The sequence below is a fragment of the Thermobia domestica genome, chromosome 7 (genome assembly GCF_964235325.1).
Source record: "Thermobia domestica chromosome 7, izTheDome1.hap1.1, whole genome shotgun sequence".
Taxonomy (NCBI): Eukaryota; Metazoa; Arthropoda; class Insecta; order Zygentoma; family Lepismatidae; genus Thermobia; species Thermobia domestica.
Window position 1 is genome coordinate 152,187,178 of NC_137460.1, and position 25,131 is coordinate 152,212,308.

Sequence of the window (25,131 nt, forward strand, 5' to 3'; positions counted from 1 at the left end):
AATGTAAACAAAAAGTTTACCTTTATTTATCTCAGCAATATTTTAGCTACAGTGTTTTCGCTCCATATAAATCATAAACTGTCACCGGTAAATGAAAATAAAAGACGATAAAAGAAGCACGTACAGTATTATGAACACATTGCAAAATGTTGCTATCTCGAAGACATGAAAAATCCGAGGAAGTAAGAAATAGCACATAAAGGAACAAAAACATAGAAACACAAAAGTAACAAATAGAATTAAGAATATGTTTCAGAAATAAGAAGCGATAGGATTAAAAAAAAGAGAGAAAAAGAAAAGTTAGATAATGCATTATTAAATTAAATTTTAAAACAATATAGAGTCCATTCAATAGGTCCCGGGACTATCTCAAAATAAAATATTTCACGATGCCAGAAATATTGATTACCACGTTAGTTTCCTACATACATTCCCTCCCGCACCACACCCTCACGGGACAGGTCATATAAGCTTTGGAACGCCCTAGGAAAGACGTTGATTGGAATGCTGTTCAGCTTCGTCGTCACTTTTGAGTTCCTTTATTCGTTGTCAGTGTCGAGAGAATGAAGCAACGTGCTGCAATCAAGTTTCGTTTTAAATACAGTCAAACCGAGATTGAAACATACAAAATGATGCAGAACACGTATTGATATGATCGTCTTAGTACAAGCAAAGTTTGGTCCAAGCGGCCAACACCAGTTTTCTTGTACGTCAGTTTTTGGTGAAAGGAATATCACAATCGTTGAACACCCAGTATTCGCCTGATTTGGCCCCAACGCTCCCCAAGCTCAAATCTGCCCTCAAGTGAGAACATTTTGAGGTTGTGACGGCGGTGTTGAACAGCATTCCAGTGGAAAACTTCCTTAGGACATTTCAGAGCCTCTACCACCAGTTCCGCGAGTGTGTGGCGCGGGAAGGGATGTATGTAGGAAACTAACGTGATAATATATTTTTTCTGGCATCAGTAAGTATATTATTTCGAGGTAGTTCTGGAACTTTTTGAACGCACTGTGTACCAGATTTTGACGAATTATTAATATTAAACAAGGCACTATTTCCTGATATAGGTGCAATTTCAGCGAAACTTCGTCAAGTGCACTAAGTGTACAACTTGGCAGTAAACAACAGAAAATTATGCGGTGAGTTCGAATACAAACGAGTGAAGCGGAATGATATACTTACTAGCCAGTTCATCCAAGTCCATCTCTTGAAGCGTTGAGGTTTCGTCATCTGGTTCAATTGATATTTTTCGATTCTCCCCAACGTCAAACTCCGAGCCTACTCGCATACGCCATTGGGGATCTTCCTGAAGACTGTACTTGCGAAATCTGTGGTAGTGATGGTGCCTAAACCATATATAAAATTGAATAGATAATCACTTACTTCTATGTTAATTCATATTTACTGTAATTACCATTATTATTTTTATATGTACTTCTAACAAAGGGTTTTAAAAAAAAAACTCCCGACACAAATTCCATTGAAGATCACTGAACTTGACCTGGATAGAGTATTGTCGAACATATTATTTTAAAATTATTAAACGAGATTATCTAAGATTTAAAGTACTTTTAATGATAAAGCAGGGGAAGAAGGAATTTTAGGTCAAAAAGTAAATAGGATTACTAGTATACATCCTTTCTAAACAGGGTTTATATTATATATATATATATATATATATATATATATATATATATATATATATATATATAGATATAGATATAGATATATATGAACTTTCTTCCATAATGTTTGATAATTCTTGTATTATTACACACTATAATGAACACATTACAACTAATTCGAAAAACTTCAAGCTCTTAACACAGATCATTAAATTCACTTCTATACATTAAGAATAATTCGAAAAAACTTCAGATTCCTTGACACAGACCATATACTATACACGTTGTATTATGCTCTCTCTGCCAGCATACATTATTTTTACCTTTTTGTTGTTCTGTGATGATTTGGAGAAGTAATGCAACAGTGTTCTCTTGTTCTTTTCAATCTCTTTCTGCTCGTTCCTTATTCATTTCAAACATGATCTGCTCTCTTCAATCTTCATCAACGCAGCTTCAAGCTAACTTGGCCAACTTTTGTCCCATCAATATTTTATTCTCTCATTTGCTTCAGATAACTGAAGACACTACCTCCATTAATTGAGTCTTAAAGTTTTCTTGAACGGTTTGAGCCATATCACCAGGTTAAGTTACTCAGATGAACATCGAATCATTTCAGGAACGCATTTTACACTATTGGTACAAGGATTCAATATTGGAAGGAGACTTTTGTTAAACTGGTAGTTTATGTAGAAAAAACATACAGTATAGCAATTTCCTTATGAATCGGCGAATATTCCTCTTTTATTGCAAAGTTCTTTTCAAGCTGTTTCCTTAATTTCCTAACTGTTCTCCTTACTTTAAACTGATTCGAGCTCGAAATTCTCTTTGTCTTTCTTTCTTTTTTTTTTCTCTCTCTCTCTCTCTCTCTCTCTCTCTCTCGCTGACTTGCTTCAATCTTTCTTTTTCTTTCCGCCTTTTCTTTCTTCAGTCAATAATCGTTCCTTTTCTACCTGACCTGTATGCATTGCGACTTCTTTGGATAAAATCTTTTGTAACTTGATATAATGATTTCTGTACGATCTCATTCCATCTTTGGGAATCTGAAGACTACTGACTAATGATGCTAAGAGAAGTGATATTTCAGGAGTAGTTGCATATCTAAGAAAATCTTCGTTCGAAGTCAGTATAACTACGTGAAAGTACAAGAATGGTCTTCTCAATCTTTACAGCTCAGAAATTATTTCTATTCCTAGATATGTTTTCAAAGACAAAATGTCTGCTCAGAGTTTGTCAAATCTTGCTACTTTTTCTCTCGAGGCACACAAGGAAACTCATGTCAGGCCTCCTCATTTGAAAATTTTTCATCATTCCTTGGCCCTCAAAAAAAAGTTTTGTTTACTTTGTGACACTTTTCATACGTAAGAAACTAAATAATCTTGCAAAGGTAAACACGTAAGAAAGCAGATAATTCAAAGGTAAAGTAGAAGGTCATCTTTTATGTAAGATATAATAATCTAAACAGCGATTGTTTTCCGCAACAGGATTAATCAATCGTAGTTTGTTAAGGGGATGTTATGTGGTCTTCTGATTTTTTTTTTTTTTTTTTTTTTTTTTTTTTTTAAAGTCTCATTTCATTCAAAACAATAGACTGAGTTTCAGGCTTAATATTTTTTCTAAAATTTTCCTTGTTTTTCATCCTACTCCTAGCTCAGTATTATTTTACCCTTGATATGAAATTAGAAAATTTATTTGAACAAGTCCTTCAACAAGCTTTGAACTATACTTCCTGGCTTTTACGAAGCAATTTAACCAATTCTGGGCAAGGGTGAAACTTCTTCACGAAGTACATAAATTAGTCCGTCCTCTTTCTAACACACCTTTAAAAACTTCTCAAATGGTAGTAATGCATCTACTAGGAAATGAAACTTGCTAAGAGTTCACAAAAAGGACTGTCTTACACACTGCACTATCTTTCTATAACGCTAATTTGTTCTATCTTTTGGTTTCGTTTGAGAAGACCTGTGACAAACTATATTTTTACTTGGCCATTGAATTGTAACCTTTTCAACAGTTAGGATCAAAATTAACCACAGTATTTCAATATGTTTCAAAAAGGAACTTTCATTACGAGTTCAAGGTCAGTTTGTTACATTATCTCGTTGTGACTACCGAAAATGAAGTAATTCAAGGGTTGGAATCACTGAAAGATGAAATGCTGAAATCTCTTGAGATAGTGGATTTCTCAGTCTTTTGAACCTGTATTTGAAGTCCACTGAAAATGTAATCAGTTGAAGAAAGATGAAGTTTAGATGATGAGTGATGCGAAAGTTCGCTAAAGCTTCTTTTATTATACTTATTTTATAGTCTTTTACAATATTCACAGTATACTTCAATTTACATGCATTCTTTCTACACTATAACTAAATATGCACAATTGAAGTCCTTTTTCCTAATTGACTCAGCAAATTGGGCCTGGCATCCTACTCACGCACAGTTATACTCAATTCTGCTACATCAAACAGAAAGAATGCTTAAACAGAAAGAATTATAGCACTTCCTTACTTTTACTTATTTATTTATTTATTTATTTATTTTTGCAAAAAAAAAAGTGTCAACAATTATTGTCCCGGACAGAAAAAAAAAGACCGGTATACGCTACAGCGTTACGAAAAATTAAGCATAAATGCCATGAGAATATTGAAAAGTAGGACTTATTTTTAAAAGCTGCTAGAAAGTAATACAACTTTAATTTCTGGAAGATGATAGAAATTTGGGCTAGAGCACTAAAGGACCTACAAAAGCCCACGATTTCAGATCTTGATTATCCAGATATATGTGAGCTTTCAAATAACGAGAGAGAGAATTATAAGAGTGATCCCAAATTGTGGGATCCTAGTCACTACCTAGGTAGATACTACTTATGAATGTTCAACACACTTTCAAAGATCAAAACAAATTTCCTTCTTCGTAATACATTGGCTTTTGGCCACTGTATTTGCATGACAATGCGATACTTCACTTTATGCATAAAACAGTTTTGTAAGTTTTAAAAGTATTTTGCCATAGAAATAGACCATAGAAAAGAACGTGTTCAAAAAATATTTTTCTCTTAGGAGAGAAAAAGTCAGTATACAATATTTGAAAATATCATGCATACCTATGCCGCTTTCTGGATTTCTTTTCTGGTTTATCTGATGCTTCTTTCTTCGCCTCCTTCTTATCTTCTGCTTCAGTCTCTTGTGCTGTATCATCTTCAGCTGCTTCTTGAATGCCACCTACAATACAACAGTTCGGAATCAGTAATTTAACATTTGTAATGCAGCATATTCACATACAGCTAAGACAAAATTTAAGGCAAGAAATTTCATATAATCAAGCACGGGGGTCTCTGCCGAGGGGACAGATGGACATGATTCCGTTTTCCCCAAATACAGTGTAGAAGATGAAATGCATCATAGCTGAAACTACTTGCGAAGAAAGGGTAAAGAAATGGGAAGAACGAACTAATGTTATACCTGTTGTAAAGCAGTTGTGGAACTACACGAAACTCGATACATTTTAAAGGTAATATGAAGAATTATGCCACTTTTTCTTGTCTTAAAATTTTATTCAATTTTCTTTCTTCTTTAAATGAATAACATACTTTATACATACGGAACATTTATTTCTTTTTCCTATCTATTATATTTATAAATAACAGGTAAGCACTTTCAACCTTCATCCATTATATCTCCTACACCTTGGAACTAATAATTTATTTAAGAATTGTAGAAGAAATTTATGAGAGAATATCATCATAAATAGGTACAAAAGAATCCCAAGTGTAATTGTAATAGAGGATATAAATAAGAGAAACACTGACCAAAGCTTCAACACATACTGTATTTTAAACTATAATGTGTTACAGTTTCAGATCATAGTTTAAAATACAGTGTGTGTTGAAGCTTTGGTCAGTGTTTCTTTTGTTACAATATCCAATCCAAAGCCTTGGATAATGATATAAATGCTTTTGTGGCAAAAGGGTAGGGAGTATTATTTAATAGGTAAATACGGTTTAGGGATAAGAAACAGAAAGGCGAGGGAAATTGAGGTACTTTTGCCGACCAACAGTCGCTAATAACAGAAAATATGTGGTTCAATCTATAAAAGTGACGACTACTACTACTACTACTACTACTACTACTACTACGACGACGACGACGACGACTACGACGACTACTACTACTACTACTACTACTACTACGACGACGACGACGACTACTACTACTACTACTACTACTACGACGACGACTACGACTACTACTACTACTACGACGACGACGACGACTACGACTACTACTACTACTACGACGACGACGACTACTACTACTACTACTACGATTACGACTACTAAGACTACTACTACTACTACTGAAAATATTTGACAGTTGACAAATTTTCTTTTGTCAATAACTCGGGAACAAATGGATTAATTTGGATCTTTTTGTTGCTATCCTTAGAATAGTTATAACTTGATAACTTGCCAAAAATCGGTACTCTATTAGGTTATTTTTTTGTTGAGTTATTAGGAAAAGAAATTTTGTCAACTGAAGAATACTTTCTTTCGTGACTGTACTTTACACCCAAAGGCAATTACAAAGTACAAAGTTTATACACCATTATCAAAGGATATGCAACCCAACTCCAAATACGGAACTAGCATTGGTAACATAAAATAGTACTATAAATCTTTTTTCTCTTTACATATGCTGTACAAAAATATTCTACAATTTATCATTTAGTAATTGAAAACACTTTCGCTTAAAGGTCTTAAATTCATACTGAAATAAATCCAATCCATAGACTCAATTTCGTTATCTGCATCACATAATTTACACAGTGGTGAATTCTTGTTCACATTTATTCTGTTTTCAGGCATATAAAAAACATGTCTACCTCTCAGATTTTGCTGAGGATAAAAAATGGTAGTCTACTTATTAAGAATACATTATCTTCCTTGTTATCAATTAATTTTTAAGATATAGTACTCGCTGTATAAATCTCTTATTTTCAACTGACAATAATTTGATTTTTTTTAAAAGTTCATCATAAGGAACATAACGAGTTTGAATACCATGTATTTTATACGCAGTATATCTCAATAACTTATTCTGAACTTTCTCTATTTGCTGTTTCCTACACTGATAAAATGGATCCCAAACAATAGATGCATATTCTAGTTTCGATCGAACAAATGCATTATAAACGATAAAATAGTCCCTTGATTTTTAAAATAACGACTTCATCTCTTAATAAAATCCCAGCATTTTAAAAGCTTGGTTAGTTATTATATTTATAAGATGTTTAAATTTCAAATTAATATTAAACCAAACACCTCAAGAAGAAAGGCCTAAATGTTTTCATTCGATAAGCACACACACATTAAACAGATTATACAATGAGACAGGATAGGTTCGAAACAAAAGTTTGAGAATTTTTATGTCAAAGAGGAGGAGAAACTTAGCTAGTTGGAACAAAGTCTGTGAAAAGTATTAAGAACAACAGGAAAAAAAGAATATAATTTGATATAGTTAAACAGATATGATACTGTTGCAGAAAAAAGTGAATTCTGAGTGACATGGTAAGAAGTATGCTGGAGGGCAAACAAGGGAGGTGGAGACACTACAATTAAAGTGTATACTTCCTATTAAGACGAAGAGCTTATCTATGAATCGTAGTATGTGAACACTTCTAAATTTATAGCTAGTGATCTACCAGTGATCGTATAAAATTATGATACACGTCTACGGTGAAAGAATGCGAGAGTTCTCAGACCACAATCTTTCACGGTTGAAGTAGAACCCAACTGAAAATGTAGCTAGTAGCCAGAAGGAAAAATAGGAGACGAGAAAATATATAACAAAAGGTTTAAAAAAAAAAAAAAAATCACTTGAGAGGAAAGAGAGACAGAACCTAACTTGTAGTGAGACTATTTCGAAGTTAGTAAGCGTCATTTAACGGTGCAATATCATAAAAGGAATACAGTTAATCTGGGTTAAAGGGGGAAAATTGAAGAGAGAAAAATGTTGAAACAAAGTGTAGTGAAGAAGGAAAAGAATATATATAAAGTGGGACAGCGAATTACAGAGAAATGAATAAAAACAGTGAATATGCAATAGATGCGAATGTTATGACACGGAGCACGTAACAGGATACGAAAATTTGAATAATAAATTTTACGAGGGTAAATTCAAGGGAAATGGAAAGGAAGCAAAGTGAAATTACTCTAGAAATTAAGAATAGAAGAGTCTGTACTGAGCGAGATGAATCTTGAGGAACATAGAGAGGATGCACTGAAAAGTTGTTTGAGAGCAAGAACTATATATTTTAGATTTTTAAGAGGAAAACAAAGTAAATGATAATTGCCAAGTATTTGCTATACTGAAAGATAAGTTCGAGGAATTTACTGAAATGAAGAATAAACACACACACACACACACACACATATTATATATATATATGAAGCGCTTGGCGCGATATAGTCCTATGCCACACTTTGGACGAAAATGAACTAAGGGTGCCTTGTGGGTTGTCATCTGGAGTGCTTTCAATTGGCAGTAAAAATTTTCAAGAAACGTTAATAAATGGTAGCACAAGCGCTACTATTCCTTTTTGACTCACACATGTGGCACTAAAACATTTCAGCAAGAATAGCCTATACCACGTATCGAGGCAATATGGCTCAACGGGACGAAAGTAACTCAAGAACACGTGCGAGAAAAAGATCGTCATACGTGGATGTTGAAAATAATATTGATTAATTACTGGCAGTAGTGACGAAGAAGGTTCCCTGGATTCCAGTGACTAAGATTTGTTTCAAGAAAGCGAACCGGAGTTAAGATTTTTAAAATAAAATGTGGTTTTGGACTATTTTCTGAAATCCTTCGTGTGATCCCGCTTGAACCCGTCCTATGTTTGAAATAGTAATAATATTAATAGACTATTGAAATAGAAAGCAAATTCTTGATTGGATGTTACCTTCCAAGATTATGAAAGGTATTTGCACCACTGAACAATGGAAAGTTAATTACTATAGGAGTCATACGTTAGTGAAAAATACGTGGGCTTAGAACTATGTTGCTGAAAGGTTTGTTTAAAACTGCATCTGCATTAGTGTTTCTCAGCTTCGTTTCCATGCATTATTCTTCGTTTCGTGGGAAAATCGTTGATTGCACACAAAAGGGGCCGTTTGTGTGTTGAATTAGAACAGGAACTGAACGCAATTTATTAACTTGAAAACTTTTAAATGTAGTGTTACAAAAAGATGTCTATCCCATTTTTTTAAAATTTAGTTTTGCTTAGCTATTTCCATTCAGTTATTTTATTTAGTTTAGTTATTTCCAGCAGTGCATCACCCGTTTTTCAACGCTTTAACCATCCGTGACCAAAATAAAGCAACTAATGAACATGATGAAGACGAGGATAGCCTTCTAAGTGTAGAGTAAAATTTTCTTTAAATGAGAAGAAAAGCTAAACACAATAGAAATACTGACTAGTATTACTGTTACCAAGCACACTCATACACGTAAAGCTCATGCTGAACAAACATTGTTGATGTCCCAGTGTGTTAAATATTATTAAAATTTATGTTCATGGTTCGGTATCTACTGAAAAAGTTCGAAACACTTATCCATATACCCATAAAAGGGGTACTTCACTAGTTTACCATTTATTTTATTCCCTCAATTGTTCTCATAGTGTTCCTTTACCAAGAACTTTCTTACTTCAAATTGCTCAATATACGTTCGTTTTTATCATATTTTGTCAACCGTTTTAGTCTTTACACACGTAAAGTGGGATAAATATGTACGAAGAAAAGTGCAGATTGCCGTATTAGGTTCACTTTCTCGAACTTAGTTCTAAGTTCAGGCAATTTGTGCATTAACGTCTCTATCAATAATATATTTTGAAGACAAAATACTAAAGTGTTAATGATTAGTGCAACCCAAAAGCATAACAACAATTTACACATATGGTTGGTACCTTGAACATGGTTGTAATTGTCTAAGGGTCCAGAAGAAACTAATTTTAAAAGCATAATAAAGCATAATTTTAGAAAATAAAGCATAAAGCATAATTTAAAATATATAACACAATTCTTGGAAAATTCTGTTTAACTGCAAGTTTAACATACTGTATTTATATATATTTAAATATTTACAATGCAAAATCATTGATAACATAACAATGCATCAATGAAAAGCTTATTTTTATTTCTGTAAACTTTTCGGTGTAATCCTTTGATGTGGAGAAAAGAAAAAAGGAAAAGAAGAAGAAAACTTTCCGCCAACAATGAATAGTACACAAGAACCCCACACTATATTATTATGTGTACCTCTTGAACTTGAGCACTTTCTGTACTTTTTGGTAGTATCTTTTACTTTTCTTTTCTGTATATGTGCACCTCTAAGGCGCACACAAGTGATAGAAAACTGACTCGAGTAAAGCATATTTCTTTACAGTGCATTAAGTAGAAAGTTCATTAAATATGAAAGAAATTGGTTGCATAAAATATTAATAAATATATCAAGATATTTAGAATATTTAATGTATAGTAAATATCATACATTATGCACGATTAATGCAAAACAATGACTGAAATTAACAATAAAGCATAATAAAGGATAATTTGGAAAAAAAATAAAGCAAACTTAAACAAAAAATAAAGCATCATGTGGGTTGCTCTAGTAATGATTCATTATTCTAAAACCTTATTTAACATGCTTCTCGGAATTATTATTATGTGGCATAGGACTATTTTACAAAATTCCATTTTTTATGAAGAAAGTCTAGCAGCAATATAGTGCTATGCCAGAGTTTTCAACCCTAGCCTTACTGTTTTTTACATTTATTCAGTAACTAATGCCGAAATAGATTCAAATTATATTTCTGTTGGTAGAAGAAATGTTAGGCCATCTTTTATAATAGATTTTACTGAGCAAAAAGAGAAACTATGATCTATGGAATTTTTTGACAACTTAATTGTCGTTTATCTCAAAAATCATCCAAATATGGCATAGGACTATATCGCGCCAAGCGCTTCTCTCTCTCTCTTTCTCTCTGTATATATATATATATATATATATATATATATAGAGAGAGAGAGAGAGAGAGAGAGAAAAGATACCCAGAAATGATCAAATGACAAGTGTGTAGGCATAAGAATTCATACAGAAAGTTAGGTTACTAAAAATCGAATACAAAATTTGAGGACTACGAAATTATTAGCTTTATATCGAACGCAGCTAAAAGTCCACTTCGCTTATATGGACGACGAAGTTATACGTTGAAAAAAGGAGTTCTGATTTAAAGAAAAAAGGGCGCTAGAAATGAAAGTAGTTTCCATCAGTATTAGGTGAAAGCTTGTTAAGAGAACGGAAATGTATGTATTTTTCGTTGATTTAGGAAAGGCTTTTAATTCTGTGAACTGAGTATCCTTGATGAGGGTACTAAAAGAGCTTGAAATGAAATGGAATGATCAAAGGCTCGGAAAAAACTTGCATATGAACAAATCATTAGAAATCAGAATAGAATAAATAAATTACAGAGGAAAATGGATTTAGAGGACGGGTTTAAGAAAAATATCTCTCACTGTCATTTAATGTCGAGGACAATGGCAAAGCATTTGAATAGGGAAGAGGCTGATACGATAGGAGAGACAAGGACTAATATTCTGCTTTGCAATTGATATGGGTGTTGTTGCGGAATCCGATTAGAAAATTACTGTTATTAAAATACACCAGAGAAAGCTGTGAAAATGATAAGATATGAAAAGAAATATATAACTATGTATGAAAAAAACGAAAGCAACTGTGACTTTGAGACGATGGAAGTTATGACAATTACAGAAGTCTAAGTTAAGAAAGTATAATGTGAGACTATTTTTTAATACCTTAGTAGTATTATTAATGGAGATCTGAAATGTAAACGAAATGCTGAGTGCTGTACTGTACAAAACAGAAGCATGGACACTACGAAAAGGCTGCAAAACAGAATAACATTTTCGGATATTTGTTTGTTAAGAATGCAAAACTTAGCTACTTGGAACCAAAAATCAATGTCATACATTGAAAATAGGGGGAATGATAACTTTTAAAAAATCGTTAGGACATTGTTAGAGAAAAATTTACATTTTGAGCAAACGTATGGTGGAGGGGAAATAGGAAAACGAGACACGTGGTGAAATACTACAATTGGTGGATAGTATAAAAGCAGTAGTGGATATTACTCCTGTCTAGACGAAGATGTTACCTAAGAACAGAAGTGTAGATGGATTTTATAACCAAAGGTAGAAGCTGGAGCCCAATAGTTCTTAGTTCAAGTAGCTGCCTAACTGCCTCACACCCTTAAATTGAATTGGTCCTATTCTGTATTCTGTCGAAAGAAACTAAATCAACAAGCTAGGACATGAACTTGATACTCATGTCATGTTATATAAATTATATAGTATTAACGACTGAGGTATTGATTGTCTGAACAAGGAATTACATTCAACAGAAGGCACACAAAACTGGAGTTTTTAGTGTGTCTGGCAATCAACAAACTTTAGCCAAAATGACCCGACATCTGCAGAACTGCCGAGTGACTGTCAATCGACCCATTAGTATTAAATTAATTCTGTAAATTTCTTGTTTTTAAATTCATACATGGAGATGACAGGTTCTACTGACCAGTCTTTTTTTCTCTTTTTCTTTCTGTTGTTGTTGTTGTTGTTGTTGTTGTAAAGACCATGGTATACGAACACACAGCTTATAAAGTATTATAAAAAAGGCTTTAAATAAACAAAAATAAAGCTTCATCGTATCATCACAATGTGTTATTATTATTATTATTATTATTATTATTATTATTATTATTATTATTATTATTATTATTATTATTATTATTATTAAGTAAAATCGTAGTAAAATACATATTACTCTATTGCTAACAAAAACGCAGAAAATATTTTTCTAATTTTGGTGAAACACTGCTGATCCAAGGATTTGGATAAATAAGTTAGAATAGTTTCCTTCCATGCAACAAAATGTTCATAATATTTGGAGATGAAAACATCTAGTGAGGTGAGATTTTTCCTCTTCTCTATTGGTAGTACAACACTACAGATACTAAATTAACTTCAAACATAAATTCCAGTAAACAACTGCATCTGCTGTTTTTGAAACTTCTTTTATCAAGCCCAAAAGTCCCAGAAAACATGAAAAATCAAGACAATCATCTCATTAAAATAGATATCCTTAATTTTTAAGTATTATCTCATACTTAACTATAAAGTACGTTAAAAAATACATACTTGACACCTAACGTTGAAAAATTTCCAAAAATTAACACTTAGAAAATAATGCATTATTAGAGCTAATACCAATGTAAGCACACTTGATCAAATTACAGTTTTTAACAATCACTATTCCATGTTTGAGTGTAAGAATATAAATGTAAGTTTTATACTGGAACAGAAGGAAAAAAAAAAAAAACCCTGAACTCACCGATTTGAAACTGGACTTTTCTTCCTTCAGGTGTTCCGAAACTTGGACTCTCACTTCGACTTCTATACAAAGCAGCTTTCGCTGACACCAACGGCTCACTCATTTCGTTGCTCGCCCCTGGCTCTGGGCTCTTAAAGGCATCGCCCTGGTCCTCAGATAACATAGACTTAATACTACTGCACGAACAATATGAAAAAAGACAATAACGTTAAAAAATTTAATACGTAATTAAATACAAGTAATACATTTACACACTTTTTATAGTATATTTACTTCGAAAATCGTATGATAGTTATATGTGTTCCTATATTTATTTCTTTAAAGATGTAAACGAATTTGCTGTATTAACCTTCGAATAAAGACTTAATATATAGAAGAAAAGTCTTCGTAAATATTGGTGTAATTTTACTTGAATAGTCCTTCGGATTCTGCCGTATGACACATTATATTCCCAACTTAAAAAAAACGGCATTTAAAGAAAATTAAATGTTTCTCTGTGATAGATGAACAGAACAGATGAAAATTCACATCATTAGCAATAACTTCTATATATAAGTCAATTGAGTGAAGATTAGTGCTTGGTTTAGTCCACCTTGCTATCCAATTAAAAGAATTTATTTACAAAAACATGTGTGGTAACAAAAAGAAAATTACATTGTTTTGATCTAAGGTCTCTGGACAAAGGATTTGACAGCATACCACACAAAATTTTGCTATTCAAACTTAAAAGGATGGAGTATGGGACATAACACTATCTTGATTTAGTAGTTACCACGAAATGACTGTCGAAATTGGAAACTTTCAAAGTAATTATAGAATTGTATGGAACGGTCTTAGGGACAATTCTATATTTAACATGGGTTAATGATCTATGCAACCTAGAAATAAGCTGGATTAGAACTAAGAAAAATAAGGATACGGCTGAATAACACTATGTTAGTGCTATTGAGAATACGAGTCCAAGAAGAGAACGAGCCACATCAAGATTTAATACTATCTGACAAGTTCGTGTGTTTGCTTTCTGTGTGTTTTCATATGCTGTTATTAGCTGAAAGAGATGTGGCGAGGGGAGGTATGAGTGCTTTTCTGCATTACTTTACAGCCTGGTCAGAACATACGAGCACTAAAAGTTAAAACACACAGTCTGTTTCTTGGTTTGTTATGTTATAATATTGTTAAAGTGATTGTTGTGATTCGAAGGGAAAAAAAAAATACTACACAAAGTAATGCATTCCAATATTAGAAGGACTGTATATAAAGTGTTAAAACTGAGAAAAGAAAGAAAAAAAAGGGGGACTCATATTGCAATTAATAATAATAATAATAATAATAATAATAATAATAATAATAATAATAATAATAATAATAAAAACAGATAGAGCTGCCTATGTGGTAGACAGAAATGTCAGAACTGGTATCAAAATATGTATATTTTATTATATGCATAAATCCACATGTAGATTAGTAGTGAGGAAAAGGGGCCGACACGCTTAAGCCTACCCCCTCTTACAATATACTGCATATGAGCAGAATCAATTTTTTTGATCACTATACTATTTGTGATTCCGATAATACATTTCTTATAAATTATCACAATATTGTACAATTACAGTATGTTAACAACAAAACCTACTTCACCGAAGCTCCTTTTAACATACTTTTTTTGGGGGGGAGGAGGGTGGAGGTTTCTTTCTTATCAGCATAAGCATCAAACTTTACTGTCTGCGAGTGCGAGTAAGATCATCAAAAAAGAAAAGTTCTTCAAAGATTTTTTAAAACATTTATTGACCTAACTAACTAACTAACTAACTCACTCACTCTATGGCCTATGGAACCAGGACGTTCAATGCCGCGTTCACAAAAGCTCTCCACTGATTTCTATCCTTAGCCAATTGGATCCAGTTTCTACTTTGTATTCCAATCTCTGCGAGATCCATCTTAATATTGTCCTCCCATCTGCGCCTAGGTCTTCCTAATGGTCGTTATCTGATTGGTCTTTCAGTCAAGACTTTAAAAGCATTTATACTTTCTTCCATTCTAGCTACATGACCTGCCCACCTAAGCCTCCTAGACTTGATGACCCTAACAATGCTGGGTAAACCATATAAATTATATAGTTCCTCTTTATGAAGTTTCCGCCATTCCCCATTCCCGTTCCTCTTGGGTCCGAATATTCGTCTCAGGATCTTGTTCTCAAATACTTTCAGTATATGTTCTTCCCTCAGAGTAAGTGACCATGTTTCGCAACCATACAGAACAACAGGCATGATTATCATTTTATATATTTTAAGCTTCAAATTTCTCGACAGAATTCGCGACAAGAGATTTTGAACCGAATAGTAACACGAATTCCCTGTTTTTAGTCGGCATTTAATTTCTTCGTGAACACGATTTTTGTCTGTTAATATTGATCCTAAATATTTGAAAATATCCACTTTATCAAAAGTATTAGACCCCTTTTTAATATTTTAACGCATCCATAATTTGCCGTATTACGGTCCCGACGCACTTCCATGGGTGATATCAATAAAAATAAGTAACTACTCGTGAGAAGTCCTGCTCGAGAATCGGAGTAACTACACCTGGAGTAATCTCCTCCTTCAATTTCGTATCAATAAAACAAGCCACTACTCAGGTCTAGACTGCTCCAGATTTATGAACGTTCACTCGCGTTTCCTCTGCGCGTAGCAGTGAGTCGTATCAATAAAAGAAGTGATTACTCATTTCTCCCATCCGTCGAGCGGTCATTTTGTTGTTTTTAACCTATGGCGTAGTATCCTAAACGCCATGGAACGAGCAGGTATCAACGACAGTTTCAATCAAAGTACATTTGTGGATGTTATAAAAGAATTTCCAGTGGTACTTTCAAAGTCACAGTTACCAGAAAGTAAACTAAGGAAAGCCGAAGCTTTGAATTCAATTACAGTGAAATGCAACGAAATATCAAATACATCTACGACTGAGACACAAATCCAAAAGAGAATCTGTAATATTCGAGCGAGAATGAAACTAAAAGAAAAAGGAAAAAAGAAAAAAAGGAAAACAAGAAAGTAACACTGAAACCATGGGAACGAACCTATTGGAGCTGATGGATGTTGATTCGAATTCAGCAATATCAAGATTAACACAAGCTCATATCACGTGTTCTCCAAGATCTTCGTAGATTGTTTGGCTTTAAGAACGAAATCAAGACACTTAGCCCCTTTGTTTCCTTTTTGAAAAAAAGTCTAGCCAGCCACGTTATAAAGCACGTCCATCTGATTGCGTTTTCCACCCCATACGTATCCCCTTTCGCCTTGACATAAACAAAATACATTCTCATGTATACACCCTTCCTATCAACGTTGAGTTGATTTTGAGTTTAACGTCCTTTTCAGTAGCGAGGCTATATGAGACGGGACCCACTGGTTAACGTGGAATCCGAACCACATGAGCTCCCGCCGGGAATCGAACGCGGGTCTCTTATGCCAAAGGCATGTACGCTAACCGCTTAGCCACGAAGGAGCTCTTCCTATTAACATATTCGTCTCCAAAATACTAGGTTTCTTTATTGCCACGTATGTATAGTCAAGTGCTCCGATAGCATCCGGATATTGTTCTTGTCACTCTGCCTTTGCTGTTTGCATATTACTCACACTTACGGAAACAATCCATTTTCAGATTTCGAAATAATAGCATCCATTACACTTGTAGTAGTCATAGACACAGTACTTTGAGCCACACCAGAATCCCCTGACATTCCGACCTGGAATCCCGGATCACTCATGCAACGCAAGAAAACCCGCATCTTTTCGTCATTACGTAGCGCACCACCCCGAATTTCGGTTGATTCTTAAAAAAAAAAAAAAAAAAAGGCTAACAACTCTACATTTTCTTTCATGAACTTTTTTTTTTTTTTTTTTTTTTTTTTTTTTTTTGTAATCTCTATTTGCAACATTTCTATGCAGTTTATAAGTTTTTCTACGTAACAAAACAATCATATACTTTGCCGTATTTCGCACGGAGTCACCTATTTAGCTTGCTCCACAAATTTGGAGAAGTTACTAGCATCACAGAGGAGTCTTTGATTTTTATTGATATCAAACGCGGAGTAGTTACTCGGCTCGAGAATAGAGGTGTGGTTACTTCAAAATGGCGGGGCTTCTCCGAGGTCAGCCGAGGCGACTAGTGCTCAGTTCTCTTTTTATTGATACCAATGCGAGTAACTACTACAAAATTGGGAATAATGAGTAACTTCTCCCTAATTTTCTCTGCATTTACTTCTAAACCCATGTCCCTAAAAGCGTTTAATAAGATCTCTGCATTTCTTTCTATTGTTCTCCTATCATCCCCTATTAAATTTACATCATCAGCATATGCCTTAACCTGGTGAATACCGTTCAACTCTAGGCCCTGGTTGCTATCTTTGATTTTTCTTATAGCGTATTCCAGCACAATGTTAAATAATAATGGTGACAACGCATCTCCTTGTTTCAGGCCATTTTCGACGTGAAAGCTCGTGGACAAAAATTATCCTACCCGGACTTTACAACCCCCGTGAAGTTAGCGACCAAAAGTTTAATAAATCGATATTTTTTTAGAGTTCTGAGTAGCACTCAAAGAGTTCTAGGGTTCTTGCTAGGTTAGACCAATAGTTCTGAATAAATAAAGATTTTATAGCGATTTTAAAATTTCGGTGCTAACTTCACGCAACACCAAAAATCTTAAAATGTCTATATTTTTTAGAGTCCTGAGTAGCACTCAAAGAGTACTAGTGCTCCTGCTAGGTTAGACCAATAGTTCTGGGTAAATAAAGATTTTATAATGATTTAAAGTTTCGATGCTACTTTCACGTAAAACCAAAAATCTAAAAATTTCTATATTTTTTAGAGTTTCGAGTAGCACTCAAAGAGTTCTAGAGTTCTTCCTAGATTAGACCATTAGTTCTAGGAAAATAAAGATTTTATATCGACTTTAAAGTTTCGCTACTAACTTTATTTTCAAAGAACTATTGGTGTAACCTAGCAAGAACTCGAGAACTCTTTGAGTACTACTCAGAACTCTAAAAAATAAAGACATTTTGAGATTTTTGGCTTTACGTGAAGTTAGCACCGAAACTTTAAAATCGCTATAAAATCTTTATTTACCCAGAACAATTGGTCTAACCTAGCTGGAACTCTAGAACTCTGAGTGCTACTCAGAACTCTAAAAAATATAGAAATTTTATTATTTTTGGTTTTGCGTGAAGGTAGCACCGAAACATTAAAATCGATATAAAATCTTTATTTACCCAGAACTATTGGTCTAACCTAGCAGGAACTCTAGAACTCTTTGAAAAATATAGAAATTTTATTATTTTTGGTTTTGCGTGAAGTTAGCAGCGAAACTTTAAAGTCGCTATAAAATCATGATTTTCCCAGAAGTATTGATCTAACCCAGCTGGAACTGTAGAACTCTTTGAGTGCTACTCAGAACTAAAAAAATATTGATTTATTAAACTTTTGGTCGCTAACTTCACGGGTGATTTTACATTGGGATTCATTTAAATATATCTTAATTAATCTAATTAGCTTTCTCGGTATTCCAAGTTCTGTAAGAACGTTATATAATGTTTCTCTCCAAACCGAGTCGTACGTCTTTCTAAAATCAATAAATAGTTGATGTACCGTGATATTATATTCCCACTTTTTTTTTTTTCGAGTATTTGGCGAATAGTAAATATTTGGTCGATAGTTGATCGATTTCGTCTAAATCCGCACTGATAATCTCCAATAATTTCATCTGCGTATGGGGTCAATCTTGCTAATAGAATATTTGAAAGGATTTTATAGGATGTTGACAGAAGAGAAATGCCTCGATAATTATTACAGTCAGTTTTGTCGCCTTTCTTGTGAATTGAACAATGATTGATTCTTTCCAGTCTTGTGGCAATTCTTCCTTGTTCCAGATAAGGAGAATGAGTTTGTGTATCTTGTTCCACAATTTTTCGCCTCCAGCTAAAATTAACTCAGCCGGAATTTCATCTACACCCGGAGATTTATGTTTCTTTAATTTCTTTATTGATCTGCTTAGCTGAATTGTTAGCGCTTGCCACTTCGCAGTGAGTAGTCTCTGGTTCTACTCTCGATTTGCCAACTAAATTTTCTGTTGTTGATCCATCAAGAATGGCTCCTGTAGTTTAATGGTAGAGTGTCAAGCTTTGACGTATGGGGTCCCTGGTTTAATCACAGCTCGTATCAAGTGGGTCTTGTGGTGGACAATCACCATTCCCTGAGTTCTCTCGTATTCTCCAGTTTCCTCCCACTTTCTCCATTCCATCATTTTGTTCATTATCATCACCTTTATAAACCCCAACACATAATCATGAGTCGTAAAACATCATCATAAGACAATTGGGGAACTACGTGAATTAAGAAATAGCGAACTCAAATCCAGAAAGTCAGAAATAATGACGCCTGAGAGCTGATGCACTTAGCAGTCATCACCACGTTGAACATGCTATAAATGGTTAGACATAGCTCTTCATGGATTGTAGCGATAGTGAGTTGAGTACTTCTTTCCATCTGTTAACTAATTTCATCAGTATTTTAGACCTGTATGACTATAAAGAAAAATAAAAAGAATCTTACTTTCTCCCTCTCTCTCCTGCAATTCGGCTCACCTTTGTGTACTGAAATAAAATACCTTACGTGATATCGCAAGAGTATATGAAAGTTTTTCTACCCATGCGGTGAACGTTTCAGCCAGTGACGCATGGTCAGTGCATCGGTTTATATGTATATCTCACTGCGTGCTTGTCTGGACTCAGTTTATTAGTCTCATGATGTTTTTCTGACTCTGCCACTGCTGTAGACGTACTAAATCAATATTATTTTATATTCTTTAAGTTCTATTTTTATATAGGAAATTTACGCTTTCAGACATCTATATGCTTTAGTATTTCATCCTATGTTAAATAGTTTTACGTATTCAAAGCATAACGACTTAAAGTATGTACACGATTGATTCCATTAAATTTGATTTGGTTTATTTGGTCTTTTGATATGAAAAACTCAAGTATATCTCGAGTAAAACCAGTACCTCTGGCAGCTGACATCACTTGTAAACACGGAAATGGCTCGCAACTTTGCCGCACGCACAGATAAATCAAACGGGATATACTGAGCTTGAGCTCACTCAAGTGAACCCACAGTGAACAGTAAGCGCGAGCCCGATGCAAAATGGCCATCTCTGGATTAGCAGAAGGATCTACTAGTATGATTTTGTTTGTGCAACGATAAAACTTTAATCCATAGATTGAGTTAGCAATAATGTTCTAGTCAAGTAAACCAAATTCTCTCGTGATATAGTACACGAAAAGTTATGGCCAGCCAGACGGATTTTAGTTGGATGGTACATGGTCTGCGCGTCGGTTCCTAACGCCTTCTTTTCTGGCGTGTTCGCGACCTTCTAACTAAATTAGTTTTAAAGATAGTGGGTAAACATCTGAAATCCTGTACTCCAATCTAACTCTATAGCTAGAATCTAACCCAGGATTACGCAAACTAAAGCCAAGCATACTAACCATTAGGCTAACGCTTTATTTATTTCAAATGAGAGTAACTTTCACCAGTCAATGTGTTCTACGGACCACTCTACTCTTGTCCCATTCTGGCGTGGGAGACCCGGGTTTGATTTCCGGTGGGAGCTCATGTGATTCCACGTTAATCAGTAGGTCCCGTCTCATATAGCCTCGCTGCTGAAAGAGATGAACTTAAAATTAGCTCAATTCTTGTTCCATTCAAAAGATATATATAGCCAGAAGTCCCCCCTTGACACTCAAGTATACACTGGATAAAATGGGCTTCAATCCTGCTTTACACTGGATAAAACTGCAAACTATGGCTTAGCTCCTCCCTTGAGCATATCTTGGATCCGCCACTGTATATAGCTATACCAGAATACTTACATTTTAAAACTAATATTAATTAAAAATGTGTGTGTGATTCTTATTTTTCGTCTTAGGATTTGTTTCTGTCTCACCACCTAAAATGGTTCCATATCAAACCAAAGTAACGCATAAGAAAAATTCGCTCAATTGAATAATACTAAATGGTGCTCCAAATGACCTCACGTTTTGAATGCATTTACAAAATGCAGTATGGGACAAAGGCACATTGTTAATTTGGAAAGACAAGATCTCGCCTGTTAAAGCTGATAACCCACATATCACAACATTTTTAGTTCTGCGAATGAAAAAGGCGACAAGTCTCTTCTCCGTCTGTTCAAGGTGAAACATTTTTGATTTTCATATATAGATGGAAGAGAAGGGCATCGTGACATGCCACTCTGGCGAATTTTACGCACGTATAAGGTACCAACCTGTACTTCATTCACAGAACTAAAATTTTCCTGATATGTGAGTTATCACCTTCTACACCCGAAGTCTAGAATTATAAATTAATATGAAGGTAGTGAGTATTAAAAATTTAGGCATAAGTTGGAAATAACATCAGATGTGACGTCAAATGTGTGTTCGTGGTGCAAAACAATCCCAAAGCGATATATGTCATGAACCCATTCCTATTACAAATTTTGGTCCTGAATCCAATATCATGGGCATCAAAATGACGGCAATGATGACTTAATATATAACTTCATCCATCTTGACTCAACTATTACTTAAATAATGAATATTTTTTCTGACCAGAATATATACCTATTTATTAAAAATTTTTAGTAAGTCGTAACAGTTTCAATAACTTAAGGATAAAGTTGAGGAATTTCACTTGAATGTTGTCTTTTTCTCTCTTTCTTGGACTATGTTCAATCTAAGAGGACCACAAGGGTCTACCTCAAGGACCACTTGTAGTCTGGGGATCACAGTTTAAGAAATACCGCATTAGCCTATTAATAAAACAGTTAAACTTATTATTATTATATGTGAATATCATCTCAGTGTGATTATGTTAAAAATATTTAAATACTTTTTATAATTGTGTAAAACTGCGTTCATTACAAAGAAGCTGATAAGGCATAGAACTAATTATACGTGAGGCTTTTAAATTACTTTCTTAAGAGGAAAAACTTACGGGGACGGTTCGTCCTCCCTTGAGAGAAGTGGAGATGATTCGGCAACATCTATATCTTCTGATTGACCTGTGTCCACCAACTGCTTGCTTGGAATTGCTTCACTCTTCAAAAAGATAAAGAGAAATTACATTGCCAACAATATCCTACTGAAAAATAATTTAAAGTCTAATGAAATATTGAACGTTGAATGCATTTATGAATAATAAACTTTTCACATAATAGTATAACATTATTTAATCGAGAAGTACTGGTACAGTCCGCAGCAAGAAACCTGCAACATGAGCATGCAAGTTTATTGTGAAACTACGCCTAAAAGCCCAGAGAATCAACGTAACGTCTAAGTGACACGAATCACGCAGGAGAAACCTCGACGTCCTCCCATGCATACTTATTTTGGAGCAAAAGACTTCGTCGTTTCACAATAAACTTCCTACATGCTCATGTTGCAGGTTTTTTGCTGCGGACTGTACTATACATTAAAGAAGTTCAAGAACAAAAAATTAACGTAAATTTCTACTAAAAATGAAAATGAAGATTTGTCAATTACTCTTATTTTCCGTAAGTTATATACCAAGCTGAGCTGAATAACTCGCATTCGACCACCTTTAGCTGTAATACAGATATTATTCTTCGCGAAACTTGGTCATATAACTTGAATCGTTTCTACAAGAATAGTGGACAAATCTTCTTGCAGTAAAGTGTACTCAATTGTGTCCGCGATCATGGAGGAAATATGCGCCTCACTAGCTGTTCTAAAGCCAGCTGCACATAGATTAGACAATGTCCGAGCAGAGGCATAGTAATGTGAGCAATGCAACAAAACATTGTGTTGCAAATTCACTCGAGCACGTGAAAGACAAAGTTCTCTCCTGCCTCCTCTGTCTCGGTTTGGTTCCCTGTCTCTGGTTAATATGTGGCCTGCTTTATACTGACCATAGATGTTCAATAATATTGAAGCTGGAGGGTTGAGAAGGCCGGGAAGATGTCGAAGTTCACTCTCTGATTCTACAAACCACGTGTGGTTTCGCGTAGCGTAGTCGCTCACGCTCTCGCCTTCGGTGCGAGCGATCCTGGATTCGATTCCCGGTGGGGAAAAATGACATTTTTGAGTTTTACGTCCCGTGGTTATGCTGGCTAGGCTAAAGGAGACGGTGATGATGAGAAATGAATGAAATGGTGGAATAAAGAAAGTGGGAGGAAACGGGAGAACCCCGAGGAAACCCACACACACGGTGTTAGTCCACCACAAAGTTTATTTGGCGGGAGCAGGGTTTGAACCCGTGACCCCATACACCAGAGGTGTACGCTCTACCACTGAGCCACCGCGGCCCTCGATTCCCGGTGGGGGCACTAGGTCGAAAAAGTGTAAACCGATTTTTCAGGCCAGCTCCTGAATGAGGTTTTCCTGGGTTTTCCTCATTCATATCAGGCAAATGCCGGGGTGGTACCTATCTTTTAGGTCTCAGGCCGCTTCCTAGGTCTCAGGTCGCCGAAAGACATCATCCCTCATACGTGACAGGCTAAATGGTCATAGGTGCCGAAAGCCCAGAAATCTAAATCCCAAATCTTCAAGCCACGTCTAAACAACTTCGATTGTATGTTTTAACGTATTACCATAATGGAAAACTGCGTCGTTGTTATCACAAGATATAATGTACCTTGTCACCTGAAGTGTCCATGTAATCACTGGCAGTAATTTGTCCTTTAAGATCAATAATATAGGACAACTGAATAGTATGAAATTAAGGCTCACACTAGCACAAAGCCGCCGTCATAGTTAACGGTTACACATAGAAAGTCCGGAGCCTTGTCTCTATGAGCGCCAGCGATACATAAACCTAGCCTGTTGCTGGAAACAAGGAGAAGCATGACCAATCAAATCTATTACTCCTGCCAGTAATCGGCGATCAATGTTTCATGTTCGCAGCTCTATCTTTTACGCACTATTACGTTGGCAGAGATTCGAAACTGCAACCTAACTTATTCAGATGCTGAATTCTACTGACAGTCCTTACGCATTAGCTTGTCAATATCTTATTTGGCGATTCGCCACGTAGACTTAGTTGTCCCCACTAATTCTTTTCTGTAATTATGTTATGCCAGTAGTTGTGCGTGCCATCATCACTTGGACACTGCTACTTTCGATATATCCAACACATTGACAGTTTTCGATTCCCGGTGGGAGCTCATGTGGTTCGGATTCCACGTTAATCAGTAGGTCCACGTCTCATATAGCCTCGCTGCTGAACGGGACGTTAAACTCAAAATCAACTCAACTCAACATTGACAGTTTTGGATACCTTGCCCCAACTGACCGCGCATCCACAATTTATTCTATACAAAGATCGAAGAAAACTTGTCATCACAGCAGATATGATTGAAAAAGTGTACGATATGATACTCTAGAAATTTTGATTAAAGAAGAGTGATATTGCAGAGTCATTTTAGGTAAACGAGTATTTACATTCTGACCGAAAAAACTATTTATTCGTTGATCCGTGAGTTCCAGGAAAAAATGGGTAGATTAATACACTCCAGAAAGTTAATATCAGTCTACACAATGAATACATCGTAATATTCCTCTTCGAAAGAAGGCCAGTGCGTACAGTCTGCCACAATCATAGCTTCATTTATTTATTTATTTATTTATTTAATTCTTACCGACTGCGACTATTTTCCACCCGGTGCACAATTATCGCCGATCTCGCAGACAAATTACACTAGTCAACCAATGTTTTGTCTCAGAGCTGAAATTAACTAACTTCGACATAGTTTTGCTTGCTAAAGGTGAATCCGTACTCGAAATTTATCCATCACCCATAGTTTGTCAGCGTCAGTATGTACATATACAATATAACTAACCCTGTAAACCCAATGCAAGTTTATAAGAAAGTAGCTACTGCTGCAGGACTATCCATTCGAGTATCATGGTTGGTACGTCATTCTCTTCAGAATGAAGCAAACTTTCCAAGGGTATCATGTGCATATTG

At 34.9% G+C, this 25,131-nt stretch overlaps 1 protein-coding gene across 3 annotated transcripts in view; it reads right to left on the reverse strand.

Annotated features, from left to right (window-relative positions):
• Nucleotides 1–25,131, reverse strand: part of LOC145690499 (band 3 anion transport protein-like) — a 484,586-nt gene that overhangs the window by 92,229 nt on the left and 367,226 nt on the right. For all 3 annotated transcript variants that reach the window (XM_081765430.1, XM_081765431.1, XM_081765432.1), the window contains 4 exons: nucleotides 22,141–22,244; nucleotides 13,091–13,266; nucleotides 4,723–4,840; nucleotides 1,183–1,346 (listed from right to left, as the gene is read on the reverse strand). In XM_081765430.1, the coding sequence (XP_081621556.1) occupies nucleotides 1,183–1,346; nucleotides 4,723–4,840; nucleotides 13,091–13,266; nucleotides 22,141–22,244 (562 nt within the window). The remainder of the gene's footprint in view (nucleotides 1–1,182; nucleotides 1,347–4,722; nucleotides 4,841–13,090; nucleotides 13,267–22,140; nucleotides 22,245–25,131) is intronic.